The following is a 13,975-nucleotide window of genomic DNA, read 5'->3' on the forward strand; positions in this document are numbered from 1 at the left end:
ATTGGTATATGCTTGTGATGATATTGAAACGTCTGTTACAAGAAAAACAGGCAGGAAATAATGGTAAAGAGATTAAAGAGAAGAGAGCGAAGCCTTTTTTCCTGTACTTCTAATTCAGGCTATTCTATAATCCCGGATAGTTATTTAGTTTCATACTTTGACAATAGAATTTAATTGAATCAGCTGTGTGCACAAATTCTCTGATCTGGACGTTTCTGGAGATCACTGAGCTGGAAGTTTCAAATTTGTACAATAGAATTTAAGAATTTCTACTCTGAGCACGATCTATGACTTTCTGGACTGTGCATTAAAACTTCTTTTACTCGCTTTTCTTCTCCATGCTGATTATCAACTGGCCTAGCCACTCCAAATGGGAACATTGATTTTACTGGCTGATTGATTTTCTCCTGATTTCTCCGTTACTTCACAAAAATATTTCTCAATGATGCTCTCATTTATATTTGCTGCGGATGAGTATTGTTACTTTTTATTTATGTGGTGTGCTACGCATTTGTTATGTAAGATCAGGATTTTAAGTAGATGCAAAGACGAGGTTCTACAATGCTTTTTGAATGCTCGGTCTGAAAAAGTTGCTACTATCGTACAGATTGACGCTTTCAGTCTGCACTTAACAAACTGTTCGCTATTTGAGAATATATCAATTAGCCCCACGTGTTAGTGGCTTCAATGTCTGCGGTGAGATGAACTTGTGGGTTTGAGAAGCAATGCTTGTCAGTTTTAATGTTATGGCTAAAGTGTCCTTTCGGAGAGAAATCCAGCAAATTATTAAATGAATGCGAGGTAATATTTCTGTTATTTCTTCATGAAAATAGCTATCTGGAAATCCGTTTTAAACGATTTTTTGAAGTTCTTTCCTATAGTTAGTCTTTATGCTCTTCCAGTAGTGGGTGGCCGCTCAAGGATAGCGAAAGTAGATGAGCTTTCTCACTTGAGGTCCCCCCACCCATAGACTCCATTCGTTAATGGTTCCTGAGATATCAGTATGCAAAGCTTTGAATGACACAGCCGTGAATACTAGGTATCCTACAACGATATCAAAAAAAAAAAAACAGCAACGACAATCAACAACACCTCCGCTGCTTTCCTATCCACTGCTCATTAGGACACATAAGTATAAACTCCAAACTCGGGATTTTGCGGGATAAAGTGTTCGGGCCCAAGATGGAGAGGGACGTGTTCATTTTAAAACGGACGATATGAGGAAACGTCACACGTAAACAATGTTCCTTATTCAACTTTCAACTACAAACCACCACAAGTCTGCTCATTCCAAAAATCATCAACATGCTCCAGCATCAAGAGATCCGGCATTTCCTTACCGAATTGAGCTCTACGACGACACAACAACAATTGCACCTGAAATACACATCATCAGTATAGAATTCTTCAATAAGGAGAATTACTACTGCATTTACTACAATGGCAAATTAACCTCTAATCCAGTCCCGATCAGTACTCCAAAATCCGGCTCATCTGCATTCTATCAATGTCATACGTGCTCAAAATCAACAATGGAATCGTTCTTCTGCATATATGTACTATATGTATGTATACACGCTCATTACGACGCTCAGCTTCATAAACTCACCTATTATCATATGAGCTTTGGGAACAGCACCGAAAGAATATTCCCCTCACAAGGAAGATGATGGAAATCCAAAGAAGAGCTACTCAATCCCACGCTGTCGCAAAGGAGGAACGACTATGGAAGCAACTACCACCTTCGATATAGTAGAAATCTGCACCTCGCCAACGTGAATGTATGTTAACTAGCTCCAGTACTATTCTCGACATTAGTTGTGATGTATGAATACACGGTCTTCATCAGTGGATAGATAAACGATGAACAAGTACTTTCTTCAACTACAACTTGCCCTGACAACCACTCTGCGAAACTATTCAGTGCAAAATCTGCTGGGAAAAATATACAACATTCAGTGCTAGACAATACATAGTTGAACTCGGATTATCTCTAGTTCTATTTTTGGCAGTGATGTTATTTCTTCACGTCTTTACCCTAATCTTCAAACTCATATACCGGATCGGAAGGAGGCTTCTTCACCTACCAAATATCATCATGACAACAGTTTTCACCACATGAAAGAAGATGGTCGGAAGATATCAGAACTACTAAGTGGAAAAGCCACCGTATCGATCAAGAAAAAGAAAAAAACGACTTTATGAAATCGTAGCTACTGATGTCATCTCCATCAGCACAGTCCAATGCTGCTCCGACTTAGAGACATTTCAAAGCGGGACATCATACTGCACGATCAGGGAAAAAGAGGAAGAGTGCATATATGACCAAACAACACAGCTAATGCTTCAACCAATTGGTCAAGAAGCTTGACTCATCCTCAAAAACAAGGAAAACCGTGTAATGAGAAAAGTTGTCATTCCACTCGGACAATTCTCTCACATCTGCAAATAGAAGACATAACATTTTACGCGGGATAACAAATTTTTTACAGAATCCCATGATCGATGCTATAAAACAGAAAGCTGTAAAGAAGACACATGCAATACACCCAAACAAGAGACGAATTTTAAACGACTTATGTTACAGCTGAAACTGAAATCCTGGATACATTTATTGCCAAGTTGTGAATGTTTTTGGTGTGATTGATGTTTCTGTTGCAGTTCGACATGTCTCTTTTATAGATGCTACCCAGTCATCATGCCATGTACCATGTACAGAATCCTCCCATGCCCTACATGGAATATTCATGAAGAAGGAATCGTTACTATAAGAACCGAAAACTCCACTTCTGTCCAACAATTCACTCTTTGACCAGTAGCTCCCTTTATATATAACAAAGTGCAACTAACACTAACAAGCACAGTCATAACAGACGACAATATAGTAACAGGAGTTGAATCACCACGAGTACAGCACATCCTTAACTCACCAGGACAAACGCAAAGCCAAACAGAAGCAGAATCAAAATCATTCGGGAACTGTCTCTTTGCAACACATGATTGTTCCTGCACCCCCAGAAAATACACAGTAGTATGCTCATGCCCGAATGGAATGATATCATCATCTTTGCACAACAAGTGCAACAAGCTTCCAGTAGTTACAAATCAGGCGGCAATAATCAATGAGCGTCTGACAGTCAAAGCGAAAACACCTATTGGCTCTGCCCTGACCATTCAAGTATCAGCGCACAAACTAGTCATCATAACCAATAAAAACAACTATTCATGTCGAGTAAATATAGGAAACTTGTTGAACAAACAGCACAAATACAATGCTCCAATACGACACGACTCGTACACTGCTCTCCAAAGAGAAAACTTGAATTCATAAACGAAGCCTTTTATATGGCCAATATAGTCGCACATTGCTGAGTGAATCATCCGCCGCTGGTTTAGGTTTTCAACATGCAACAAAATTCTCAGATATTGTCGCAAAACTACCATGTTACATTATTATCTCCGCATTTTTTCAAATTTCAAAAAGATGATAATGTCTGTATTTCTATTTAGTTATTCTAATGCTTACAAATAATAAAATGCAGAGGTAGTACAAAAAACTCTTTTGCCTCACAATATTATGAAAACAAAAAAAAATTACTTACTTGACTTAATCGGCGCGCTGATGTCGTCGCCTGACGCGATTACCCGCATCTTCGCCGAGGTGTGTCGTTCTTGAACACAGCTCTACCCAACCTTCTCGATCTTCTAGGATGGTCTGCACGGAATTAATCCATTCGCCGCTACTTCATACAATACGAAACCTTACGTCTCGCCTGAGCTGCCAGTCCACGTCGAGTGTCTTCAGGTCCTCTTTCACCACCTAGTCCAAAACTTCCGTTTTTGGCCACGTGGCTTCTTCCAGCTCGATCCCGACAAACTTCTCAGAACTCTTTGAACAAGGCGATCTGCCGGTCTCCTTAATATATGACCAAAGAAGCGAAGAAGATTTACTTTAGCCACTTTCGATGGCGGTGCAAGATCTTGATACCCTCCACGTGTCATCCCTAGGCCAAAGCCGTCTAAGTAACTTCCTTCCCTTGCAATCAAGCCTCTCCATCACCGTAGATGGTGCTGCCCAAGTCTTCGATCCGTATATCATGATGGGGCGAATTGCGGATAGGTAGACTCGCAGCTTGACTTCGTTGGTGATGGGGGTCGACCACAAGCATTTCGTTAAGAAGTTAGATGCAGAAGTGGCCTTAGCGCATCTTTGCTTAATGTCTTTCTCGTAGTTGCCGTTGTTCTTCAGCGTAGCCCAGGTAACACAACTTATCAACGAGTTCTATCGGCTGTCCGTCCATTCCCGTTCGAGGTCTCGAAGAGACCCACATCTGCCTCCGTTTATCAGAGTGTAGACGTATTCCATAGGTTGCTCCCAGCTTTGACACAAGATTGACAACAAGTTGAAGTTTCCTAGTGCCTAATATAACAACATCATCGGCCTACTCGAGATCAGTCAAGGGTACCTTGATGGTGCTAAGACGATGTCGGCAGGACATTGATCGACTGTTCGCATTCGCATAATGTCGTCGATGGCGAAATTGAACAGGAAGGTTCTGTCACTGCTCCTTGTCCTTGTCCACCTCAAACGGTGTTGTACATCTGGTTGGTCTTCAAACTGCAGCAGTTGTTTGTTGATTCGTGTCATAAAGCAAACGAACAAACCTTCCTGGTGCTCCATCGGGGCGGAGCGCGTTGAGAAGACGGCCTCGATGAGGGCAGTCGGAAGCGGCTTCGAAGTCCAGAAACGCCAATTACATTGGCTTCCAATACAGCTCCCGGATTTCGATCACTCTCCTGACGATGAACATCTGGTCAATCGTAGATTGGCCAGGACGAAAGCCACCTTGCTTGTCGCGCGATTTTTCTTCGCAATGTTTAATGTCCCAGGATGTTTAATGAGTCGGTCCAGGATAAGCCGCTCCAACCGCTACCTTGTACCTTGTACATAACACGCAGCAAAGAGATTCCTCGATAATTCCTAGGGTCTGTGACGGATAACTTCTTGTGGAGGGAAATTAGGATAGCATGTCTTCACGAATCAGGTATCCTTTTGTCTATTCATATTGAACGGATGATCTTTGTCATCTCACGAATCCCAGACGGAGGAAGATATTTTAGCATTTCTGCGCTAATCTCGTCGTCTCCACCAGATTTTCCATTTTTCATTTTCTGAATACAGACTAGAACCAGAACCAGAACTCGGTCGGTGGTTCCTCCTTAACCGCATTTGTCGGCCTATGAACGTGCACGAATTCAGGAGCTGACGGTGCTTGCTGGGTCAGCAAGGTCTTGGAGTGATACTTCCAAATTGGAAGGGTTGCTTCACCGACAGCCTTTCCACTGGCGGTGTTGAGGATAGGAGAACATCTCTTCATCTTTCCGCTATACTTCTCTAATAAAGCATAAGCTTTCCGCGGGTTCTTGTCCTCCCACCCCTTTTCAATCTCGTTCGCTCTCAACGTCCACTCGTTATCGCGGTCTTTTTGTAGCTAACGACGCAACTTCCTTCTAAGACGCTTTTCCTGGTTGAAGTCACCAGTGCTACGCGCGACACATACAGAATTGTACGTGGATCTTGTCCCCGCAGATGCAAAAGCAAAGTTCTCCCGTGGCATTTGAACCAAAAGGGTTTCCTTTGCAGCGCTCTGGATGCACTTTGTAAAGTGATCCGCATCGCAAATTTTCTTCCTGAATGTAATCAGACACACGTTGGCGGGGATTCGTTCTTCATTCTTCGTCTTTCAGGCCTGCCATGTCGAATTCCGGTTAAAGAGGAACTCCTCGGTTTCTCTTGTTGAATCGCATCCTGAAGCTGAGAAGAAGTGGACGGTGTTCAGAGTCGAACGCGACGTCCGAAACAGCTCTAGATTCTCGGTCATCTGACTGAGGCATGTTCCTCGCCAGAATGTGGTCGAACTGAAGTTTAAGAGTCCTCATCTTCTGCTTGCACTGCTCTTCAGGCGTTAAAAGGGTAGACGCCTGCCACGTGAGCTGATGACGTCGATGACTCCTCTTAAACGTGGAAGCGATGATGAGTCCCGTCTGTTCGCATAAATCGACCAGACGGTCATCGTTGTCCGACGTGCGTACCACTGAGTAATACCACTTTCCTCGCACACCGGATTGCTGTTCGAGTCCCATCTTCGCATTTGCGCCGATTCCGACAATGACCACCTGCTGGTATTTTAGATGGTAACTCAACGCACTGAGTTTATCATAGAAGGCGTCCTTACATTATTCCTCACCGGTTTCCTGAGGTGCGCGAGCACTTACGATCCGCAGTCCTCTGCAATCCCGCAGTCGTACGAAGGCGCATCTAGACGACGTTGAACTCCACCAGGTTGTTGTAATCGTTGCTCACAGCTATCGCGCAGTCACCTACTGTGTTCTCATCAGCATCGCCGTAGTATATGGTGTAATTTTCGATACTGGTGACAGGCCGATCTCTCATGCGTGTTTCCTGCAGTGCAGCAAAAGACACACAGAGATATCGCAGAAGCCTAGACAGGGCGGCTTATTGGAGTTCACTCGATAGTGTTCGGCAGTTCAGCGTGACGAAACGAATGGTTGTTAACAAAGATTCTATGCTCCCTTCAGGCAGTTGATCTTTCATGTTGTGGGCTCTGGCGATGTGCTGGACAACAGCACCTTGTTGCAATGTGTGGGAATCTTTCGCCTTATAACAGTGCGGGTTATATATTAAGGTGTTCGGAAAGTATCTGCCGAAATACGGCAAAATTTCAAAACAACACAACTTTTTAACAACATTTTATTATTCGTCGAAATAGTCTCCATCAACATCGACAATCCTCTGCCAACGTCTCACAAGATCACAGATTCCTTTGGCGTAGAACTCCGGCGACTTGGAGGCGAAGAAAGCTCGAAGGTCATTTTCGAGGTGGTCACGATCATCGTAGCGCTTTTCTTCCAGGTGATGCTGAAGCGATCGGAAGAGATGGTAGTCGCTCAGGACCAGGTCTGGGCTGTGCGATGGGTGCTGTAGAACTTTCCATCCGAGCTCCAGTATTTTCTGGGAAGTCTTCTTCGCAATATGAGGGCGCGCGTTATCGTGCAGCTGGCGAACGTTGTCGAGCTTCGGGTGCTCCTTGCGGATCTTGTCGGCCAATCTTTGCAGTTGAGCGCATTAGACCTCGGCCCCCACCACACGCTCAGCATGACCTTCTTCTCACGGATTTCACCTTTTAAGAAAGGATCCGGCATTTCATCGTCAGCGCACCACGCACGTTTGTGGGTGTGGTTGACGTAGAGGAACCATTTTTCATCTCCAGTGACTATGTTGCCCAGCCAGTCGAATCTGCGGCTTCTGGAGAGCAACTGAGTGCAGATGTCCAAGCTTCTTTGGCAGTTGTCGTCGCTCAATGCATGTGGGAGCCACTGACCGAGCTTTTTCACCATTCCGCAGTACATTTCTCACGGTGGACAGCAAACAGCCAAGACTGGAAGCGAAATACCGCACACCTTCATATGGATGCTGCTCCACCAGATTCTTCAGATCATCGAACGATAATGCAGTCGGTCGACCAGAGCGAGGCTCATCTTCGAGTTTCTTGTTTCCAACTTTAAAGCGCTGGAACCAGACGCGCACAGACCGATCAGAAGGGGCTTCAGTGCTGAATACTTGACTTAAGTTTCGATGGGCTTCAGCAGCGGAGTGGCCAGATTCGAACTCGTAAAGGAATACGTGTCGAATATGGGTGGAATGTTCGGCCATTATAGGATAAAATAGGCAAGGAAGAGAAAGCCGGATATGTTATGTGTATACAAGCGGTAGTGTCCTTATATAATACCAGTCTGAGCGTCCGGCTAAAGCCTGACTTCAGACTTTCTGTGGTGTTTCTTCGCTCACCTTCACTGATAAACGAAAATTAATATTAGCGCTATTAGTTGTATGAAATTGGACTTGTGTATCTCCAGCAATCCTTTCTTTTTTACATTATAACTGAAGATTTCATAGTCTTCTTTTTAAATGCGTCAGTTCTACATTTGCAAAACATTCGAGCTTCAGCTTCAAACACTCCTTATCAATATATTATAGACAATATTTAAAAGTCCACGGATCTCCCTCTCTAGAGGGATCACAGCCGGTTAGTCGCGAGGCTACGTGGCGCGTCCCCGGGTGGCGGATAGGGGCTAATCGCGGACCAAAAGCGACCTTGCGCTTGCCCAGAGATGCAGGTGGATTCAGGGGATGGACTCCCTGTTTCTGCTGAGCGAGAACTGACTCATGACATCCTTGTATCCCGCACGTCGGTCCGGCCAAAAGCCTGCAATCAAGTGACTGGGAGGTGCAAGGGAGGCGTTTTGGAGTCGCCTCCAACAAATAAGCTCCACATCTCCACACCGGGAGAACGAAAGTTCTCCCAGAAACTCATGGGACTAGAGGCTTGCAACCTGCCCATGGTTTTAAAATTTTAAGCAAAACACAGTAATAGAAAAGAGTCTCCTGATTCCGGAGGAAAGCCTGGTACGGTAGCGCCAGGTAGGACGGGGTTGCAGGAGTCATGTAGGCTACCAAAACGGAAAAGGACTAGGATGGCGATCTGTACTTATAACGCACGCACGCTTGCATCGGAAGCGGCCATCGAAGATCTGATGATGCAAGCCAAGAAGATCAAGTACGACGTCATCGGACTGACCGAGACGAGACGACGTCACCCTCTCAACGCCGTATATGAAACTGGAGAAGAACTGTTCTTAGGAACATGCGACAGTAGAGGTGTTGGTGGAGTTGGCGTCCTCGTCAACACGAGTATGGCAAAGAACATCTTTTGAACAACTTACGACCCGAATCGGACGTCTGCGGATGAGAAGATGTGGCCCAATACCAGCTTTGACTATCTTCGTCGTTTACGCTCCAACATCAAGCTACGAAGAAGAAGAAGTCGAAGCTTTCTATATGGACCTGGAGAAGTTCTACCAAGAAGATCATGCCTTCTACAAGGTCATAGTTGGCGATTTCAACGCTAAGGTTGGCCCAAGAAGAACGCCGGAGGAACTTCACATCGGGACCCACGGCCTACAATGGAATGACCAGGGAGAGAGGCTCTCCGAGTTCATCATGACGACTAAGACCATCCATGGGAACTCGCAATTCCAGAAGCCCTCCTCTTTACGCTGGACGTGGGAGTCACCCGGTGGAGGGTACCGTAATGAAATAGACCACATCATCGTCAATAAAAGGTTCTGCCTGACGGACGTCGGTGTTGTACCAAAGTTCTACACGGGATCGGACCATCGCCTCCTCCGAGGAAGATTTTCCTTCACAAGGAGAGCAGAGAAAGCCGCCAAGTTCAGAGAGAGAAATCCCAGGACTACCATCAACTGGGATCTCTTCGCTACGCTAGCCGGCTTTTGGGAAGATTCCGCAATGGACAACATCGACGAGGAATATGACCGGCTTGTCGAACACCTTCACGACTGCGCGAAGAAGGCTGAGAGTTTTAAAACCACCAAGAGGCGCCTGTCTCTTGAAACTCTTGAGCTGATACGCCAGCGTGGAGCAGCACGAGCCGCAGGGAACCAAGAACTCACGTCCGAGCTCGCAAGGCTTTGCCGAGAGGCGATAAAGGAAGACCTTAAAGAGAGAAGAGCAGAAGTGCTGGCTGAAGCTGCAGAGGCGGGGAAAAGCATCCGCTATGCCCGTCGAGACTTCGCCAGTCGCAAGACGAGGATGACTGCTCTCCGGAACCCAAAGGGAACAGCCATTGCATCGAGAAGGGGGATGGAGAAAATCATCTACGACTTCTACTCTGATCTCTTCGACAGCCATGTCCACTTGCCTCCTCACCATCTGAGGGAAGATGGACAAGTCATTCCAGAGGTTCTCCCGTCCGAAATACGACATGCTATCATGTCGGTAAGAAATCGTACGGCACCCGGTCCCGACAGAATAAGACCAGAACACCTGAAGAGCCTTCCGCCAGTACTCATCAACACCCTGGCGAGGCTCTTTACACGTTATCTGTCGGAATGCAAGGTTCCTAAACAGTGGAAGACCAGCAAGACCGTGTTGTTGTATAAAAAGGGAGATCCACATGACATCGGCAACTATCGCCCAATCTGCCTACTGTCCGTCATCTACAAGCTCTTTACAAGAGTAATCCTTAATAGGATTGAAAGAGTCTTGGATGAAGGACAGCCATGCGAGCAAGCAGGGTTTCGAAAAGGATTCAGCACGATTGACCACATTCACACTGTTTCGAAACTCATCGAGGTATCACGAGAGTACAAGATGCCGCTCTGTCTCACCTTCATCGACTTAAAGAAGGCTTTCGACTCGGTTGAGACGGAAGCGGTCGTGGAAGCCTTGGACAACCAAGGCGTCCCTACTCAATATATAAAGGTACTTCGAGAGTTGTACAGTAACTTCACGACCGGAATTTCGCCATTCTACAAGAACATCATCATTGACGTGAAGAGGGGGTCCGACAGGGTGAAACAATTTCACCCAAAATATTCACAGCCACCCTCGAGAACGCAATGCGAAAGTTGGAATGGGACGACATGGGAGTGAAGGTTGATGGTCGGCAGCTACACCATTTGCGCTTTGCTGATGACATCGTACTGGTAACACCTAGCATCAGCCAAGCGGAACGAATGCTGACCGAATTCGACGAAACATGTGGATGCATCGGTCTTCAGCTGAATCTACAAAAGACGATGTTCATGCGGAACGGATGGGTCTCGGATGCCCCATTCACGCTCAACGGAACGAACATATCCGAGTGCACCAGCTACGTTTATCTGGGTCGGGAACTGAACATGATGAACGACCTGACCCCCGAGCTGGGCAGGAGGAGACGAGCGGCTTGGGGAGCGTACAAGAGCATCGAGGATGTAGTGAAGAAGACCAGGAACACCCGGCTCCGTGCTCACCTCTTCAACACCACCGTACTTCCTGCTTTGACCTATGCTTCGGAAACCTGGGCATTTCGCAAGCAGGAAGAAAACGCGGTGAGCGTCATTGAACGCGCAATTGAGAGAGTGATGCTAGGAGTATCCCGTTTCACGCAAGTGAGGGACGGGATTCGAAGTTCTCTCCTACGTCAGCGATCGAAGATTAGAGACGCCGCCGCGTTTGCCAAGGAAAGTAAAATAAGGTGGGCCGGACACGTGATGCGCTTTAATGACAACCGTTGGACCAGAGCCGTGAGCGACTGGGTTCCCCGCGATATTAAGCGCACTACAGGAAGACCGCCGACCCGATGGTCAGATTTCTTCACGAAGTCCTTGAAAACGAAAATTAATATTATGCTCCATTAGTTGTATGAAATTGGACTTGTGTATCTCCAGCAATCCTTTCTTTTTTACATTATAACTGAAGATTTCATAGTCTTCTTTTTAAACGCGTCAGTTCTACATTTGCAAAACATTCGAGCTTCAGCTTCAAACACTCCTTATCAATATATTATAGACAATATTTAAAAGTATCACGCGAAATATGGGTTTTTCTCCTGTTTTCTATATACGGTTATCAAAGAATGGTGTTTTGGCATAAAATGACGTGAAAGACATCATTCTGCTGATAAAGATAACGTTCCACGTCAGATCACATAAACATCCTGCTACTATTTAAGCAGCCGTTTTCATGCGCGTTTCCACTTTCTGAGAACAGCATGATACCAACTTGAGGCGAACGAAGAAGGAAATAGATACGCGGAGGAGTCATGAAGGTGAAAAGCAACGCTCCCAGTGACCACGGCTTTAATCATTTATCTTTTGCGACATGCGCACGAAGTTATTACGCACCATTTCGACACCGCGGGAACCGTTGCAACCCATTTTATAGCTTTGTTGCGCTGGTGCACCAATCCAACGCCAGTGGACCCGTTGCAACCCATTTTATAGCTCTCTGGCGCCGGCGCACCAATCCGACTCCCGTGGACCCGTCGCGCCCGCTTCTATAGGTATCTGGTGCCGGTGGACCCGTCGCACCCGCTTCTGTAGGTATTTGGCGCCGGTGGACCCGTCGCACCCGCTTCTGTAGGTATCTGACCCCAGCGCACCAATCCGACGCCGGGTGGACCCGTGGCACCCCCTTTTTTGAATTTCGTGACACGCAGACAAACACACACACAAACACACACACGCACACACACGCACACATACGCGCACACACACACGCACACACACACGCGCACACACACGCACACACACGCACACACACGCGCATACACACGCGCACGGACTAAGCTCGTTATTATATATCATGATCATGATATTTAAAAGGGGAACCTCAGGCACATCTCAAAAAATCTGCGCTGCTGTGAAATTTTCGGCAGATACATTCCGAACACCCTAATATATCACGATTATACTCATATTCACGAACTGCATACTCACCCCGATCATGTAGGGCTATCACAATATCGCAAATTTCATAATACGCTGCCTCTGAAAGAAAGTTATGCCTTTCTGGCGCTTGCAAACCACATTCTGTTAACATCGATAACTTAACCAAAGTCATCTGTCTTCTTTCTTCTTGTCACCATCTTATCTCTTGTATCGCACAGATACCAATTCTGAGCTGTTTTAACACGGCCTCTAGCAAGCACGGCAAACGTGTCCCGGCGGCGTGCCCACATCCACTGTTTCGGTCTCGGCAAGGCTGTGAGGCTGTGGAGCCACTGACCACGGCCTATGTACTCCACGGCTATCTAAGCGAGTTTGTCGTCAAACTTTGATTTCAAATCTACAAAGCCTGACGGGATAAAGGGCTTGCTCAGTTCAAAAAAGATCAAATTGAGGACTTTGCGTAGCGCCCTGTATCTCTACACTCCTAATACGTTCTTCCTAATAAAATACTAATGGAACGAGTTTCTGAATCCTGGTTTCTGAACGAAAAGGATGAAGTCTGAGAAAGAAGTTGTCAATAAGCCATTCTTCAGAAGTAGAATTGCTCAGAGCTAAAACGATTTTTTAAATCTGGCAAAGAAGGAGCGTTTTGTTTCGCTCGTTTTTGAAAAAGTTGTCCACAGAAAGAAGCTGTCCACAGAAGGAATCAAATGTAGGAAGGAGATTCCTGATTGGAGACATAGAGATATGGGTTGGGGCAAAAATTTCGTTCTGCAACAGAATTATACTTCTCATTGGCATCCAATGCCAATGAGAGATGATTTCATAAGGGATGATTCCATGTCGCTTCATTCTCACTGTCACTATGTCATTCCTTCTAAAGGAAAAGTTAAGAGGCTTAGTGAGGCCGAAGTTTCCATGCGCTGCAGAACATTCGCAGCGGTTGTCGCCAAATGTGTTTGAACCTCGTTCGTCTATTCCTCATCGAGGTTCATTAACTCAATTTCTCTATTCATTCTTTATACGGCGTTTAGAGTTGTTCATAATAAATGCTGCCGATGTCTTCACGTTCAGATCTCTTGTGGTCACATGACACATGAAGCTATGATAAACCACTTGCTAACCAATCCGCACCCTCCAAAGCGTTATCGGTGAGCGGACTCATCCTGGCATACATATCCAACATTCGGAGAAAGAAATCTTTTTAGGGTTAATCAAGTCTTAGCCAATCAACCTGAATTTGCTGCAGCTTTCCGGTGCGATGTGGGTACTCCAATGAATCCTAGCGAACGCTGTACTGTGTGGTAGCCGTCCGTTGATGTTGCTACACATTGTGAGGAGTTGACCTCTGTTTGTGTGCACATACTTTTAAAGTGTTAAAGTTAAAGTAGTTACTAACTATACCTAACTGAAACAATACTATGAGCGACTGTAATATTGCAAAGGAATGTGTAGTATTAACTTGGAAACAGTTAATGTCCACCACCTTCAGCTTTAAAGAGCATTAATAACAAATATTTGTTGATGGCTTTTGCTTTTCCATCGTTTTCGCCCAGAACTGGCGCTGCTGAATTAAGCTGTAGCAGAGATGTAATAGAATGTTTTTAATGGGAGATCTTCTCTACAATGTTTGTTATTTTCAACAAGTATTTGGTGG

At 45.6% G+C, this 13,975-nt stretch overlaps 5 protein-coding genes across 8 annotated transcripts; 2 read left to right on the forward strand and 3 right to left on the reverse strand.

Moving 5' to 3' along the window:
* Positions 1–4,214: 4,214 nt before the first annotated feature.
* RB195_018027 (uncharacterized protein) lies at positions 4,215–4,648 on the reverse strand (the record flags this gene model as incomplete). Its single annotated transcript, XM_064185266.1, has 2 exons — positions 4,215–4,413; positions 4,467–4,648. The coding sequence occupies 2 exons, from the start codon at positions 4,646–4,648 to the stop codon at positions 4,215–4,217; spliced, it is 381 nt and encodes a 126-aa protein (XP_064041147.1).
* A 1,121-nt stretch (positions 4,649–5,769) lies between these two features.
* RB195_018028 (uncharacterized protein) lies at positions 5,770–6,144 on the reverse strand (the record flags this gene model as incomplete). The annotated part of the gene is made up of 1 exon (XM_064185267.1): positions 5,770–6,144. One exon carries the CDS (start codon positions 6,142–6,144, stop codon positions 5,770–5,772), a length of 375 nt encoding a protein of 124 aa, XP_064041148.1.
* Positions 6,145–6,775: 631 nt separating this feature from the next.
* On the reverse strand, positions 6,776–7,735 carry RB195_018029 (uncharacterized protein; the record flags this gene model as incomplete). 2 transcript variants are annotated; one of them, XM_064185269.1, is made up of 3 exons in its annotated part: positions 6,776–7,117; positions 7,183–7,327; positions 7,404–7,735. In XM_064185269.1, 3 exons carry the CDS (start codon positions 7,733–7,735, stop codon positions 6,776–6,778), a joined length of 819 nt encoding a protein of 272 aa, XP_064041149.1. The 2 variants fall into 2 exon arrangements, with proteins under 2 accessions (XP_064041149.1, XP_064041150.1); XM_064185268.1 differs by lacking the exon at positions 6,776–7,117 and having other exon boundaries at positions 7,283–7,735.
* Positions 7,736–8,556: 821 nt separating this feature from the next.
* On the forward strand, positions 8,557–8,796 carry RB195_018030 (uncharacterized protein; the record flags this gene model as incomplete). Its single annotated transcript, XM_064185270.1, has 1 exon — positions 8,557–8,796. One exon carries the CDS (start codon positions 8,557–8,559, stop codon positions 8,794–8,796), a length of 240 nt encoding a protein of 79 aa, XP_064041151.1.
* A 31-nt stretch (positions 8,797–8,827) lies between these two features.
* On the forward strand, positions 8,828–13,626 carry RB195_018031 (uncharacterized protein; the record flags this gene model as incomplete). Of its 3 annotated transcripts, XM_064185271.1 has the most annotated exons (4): positions 8,828–10,366; positions 10,456–11,172; positions 13,393–13,469; positions 13,527–13,626. In XM_064185271.1, 4 exons carry the CDS (start codon positions 8,828–8,830, stop codon positions 13,624–13,626), a joined length of 2,433 nt encoding a protein of 810 aa, XP_064041152.1. The 3 variants fall into 3 exon arrangements, with proteins under 3 accessions (XP_064041152.1, XP_064041153.1, XP_064041154.1); XM_064185273.1 differs by lacking the exons at positions 13,393–13,469; positions 13,527–13,626 and having other exon boundaries at positions 8,828–10,385; positions 10,487–11,286; XM_064185272.1 differs by lacking the exons at positions 13,393–13,469; positions 13,527–13,626 and having other exon boundaries at positions 8,828–10,537.
* Positions 13,627–13,975: the final 349 nt, after the last annotated feature.

The sequence above is a fragment of the Necator americanus genome, chromosome II, assembly GCF_031761385.1.
Source record: "Necator americanus strain Aroian chromosome II, whole genome shotgun sequence".
Taxonomy (NCBI): Eukaryota; Metazoa; Nematoda; class Chromadorea; order Rhabditida; family Ancylostomatidae; genus Necator; species Necator americanus.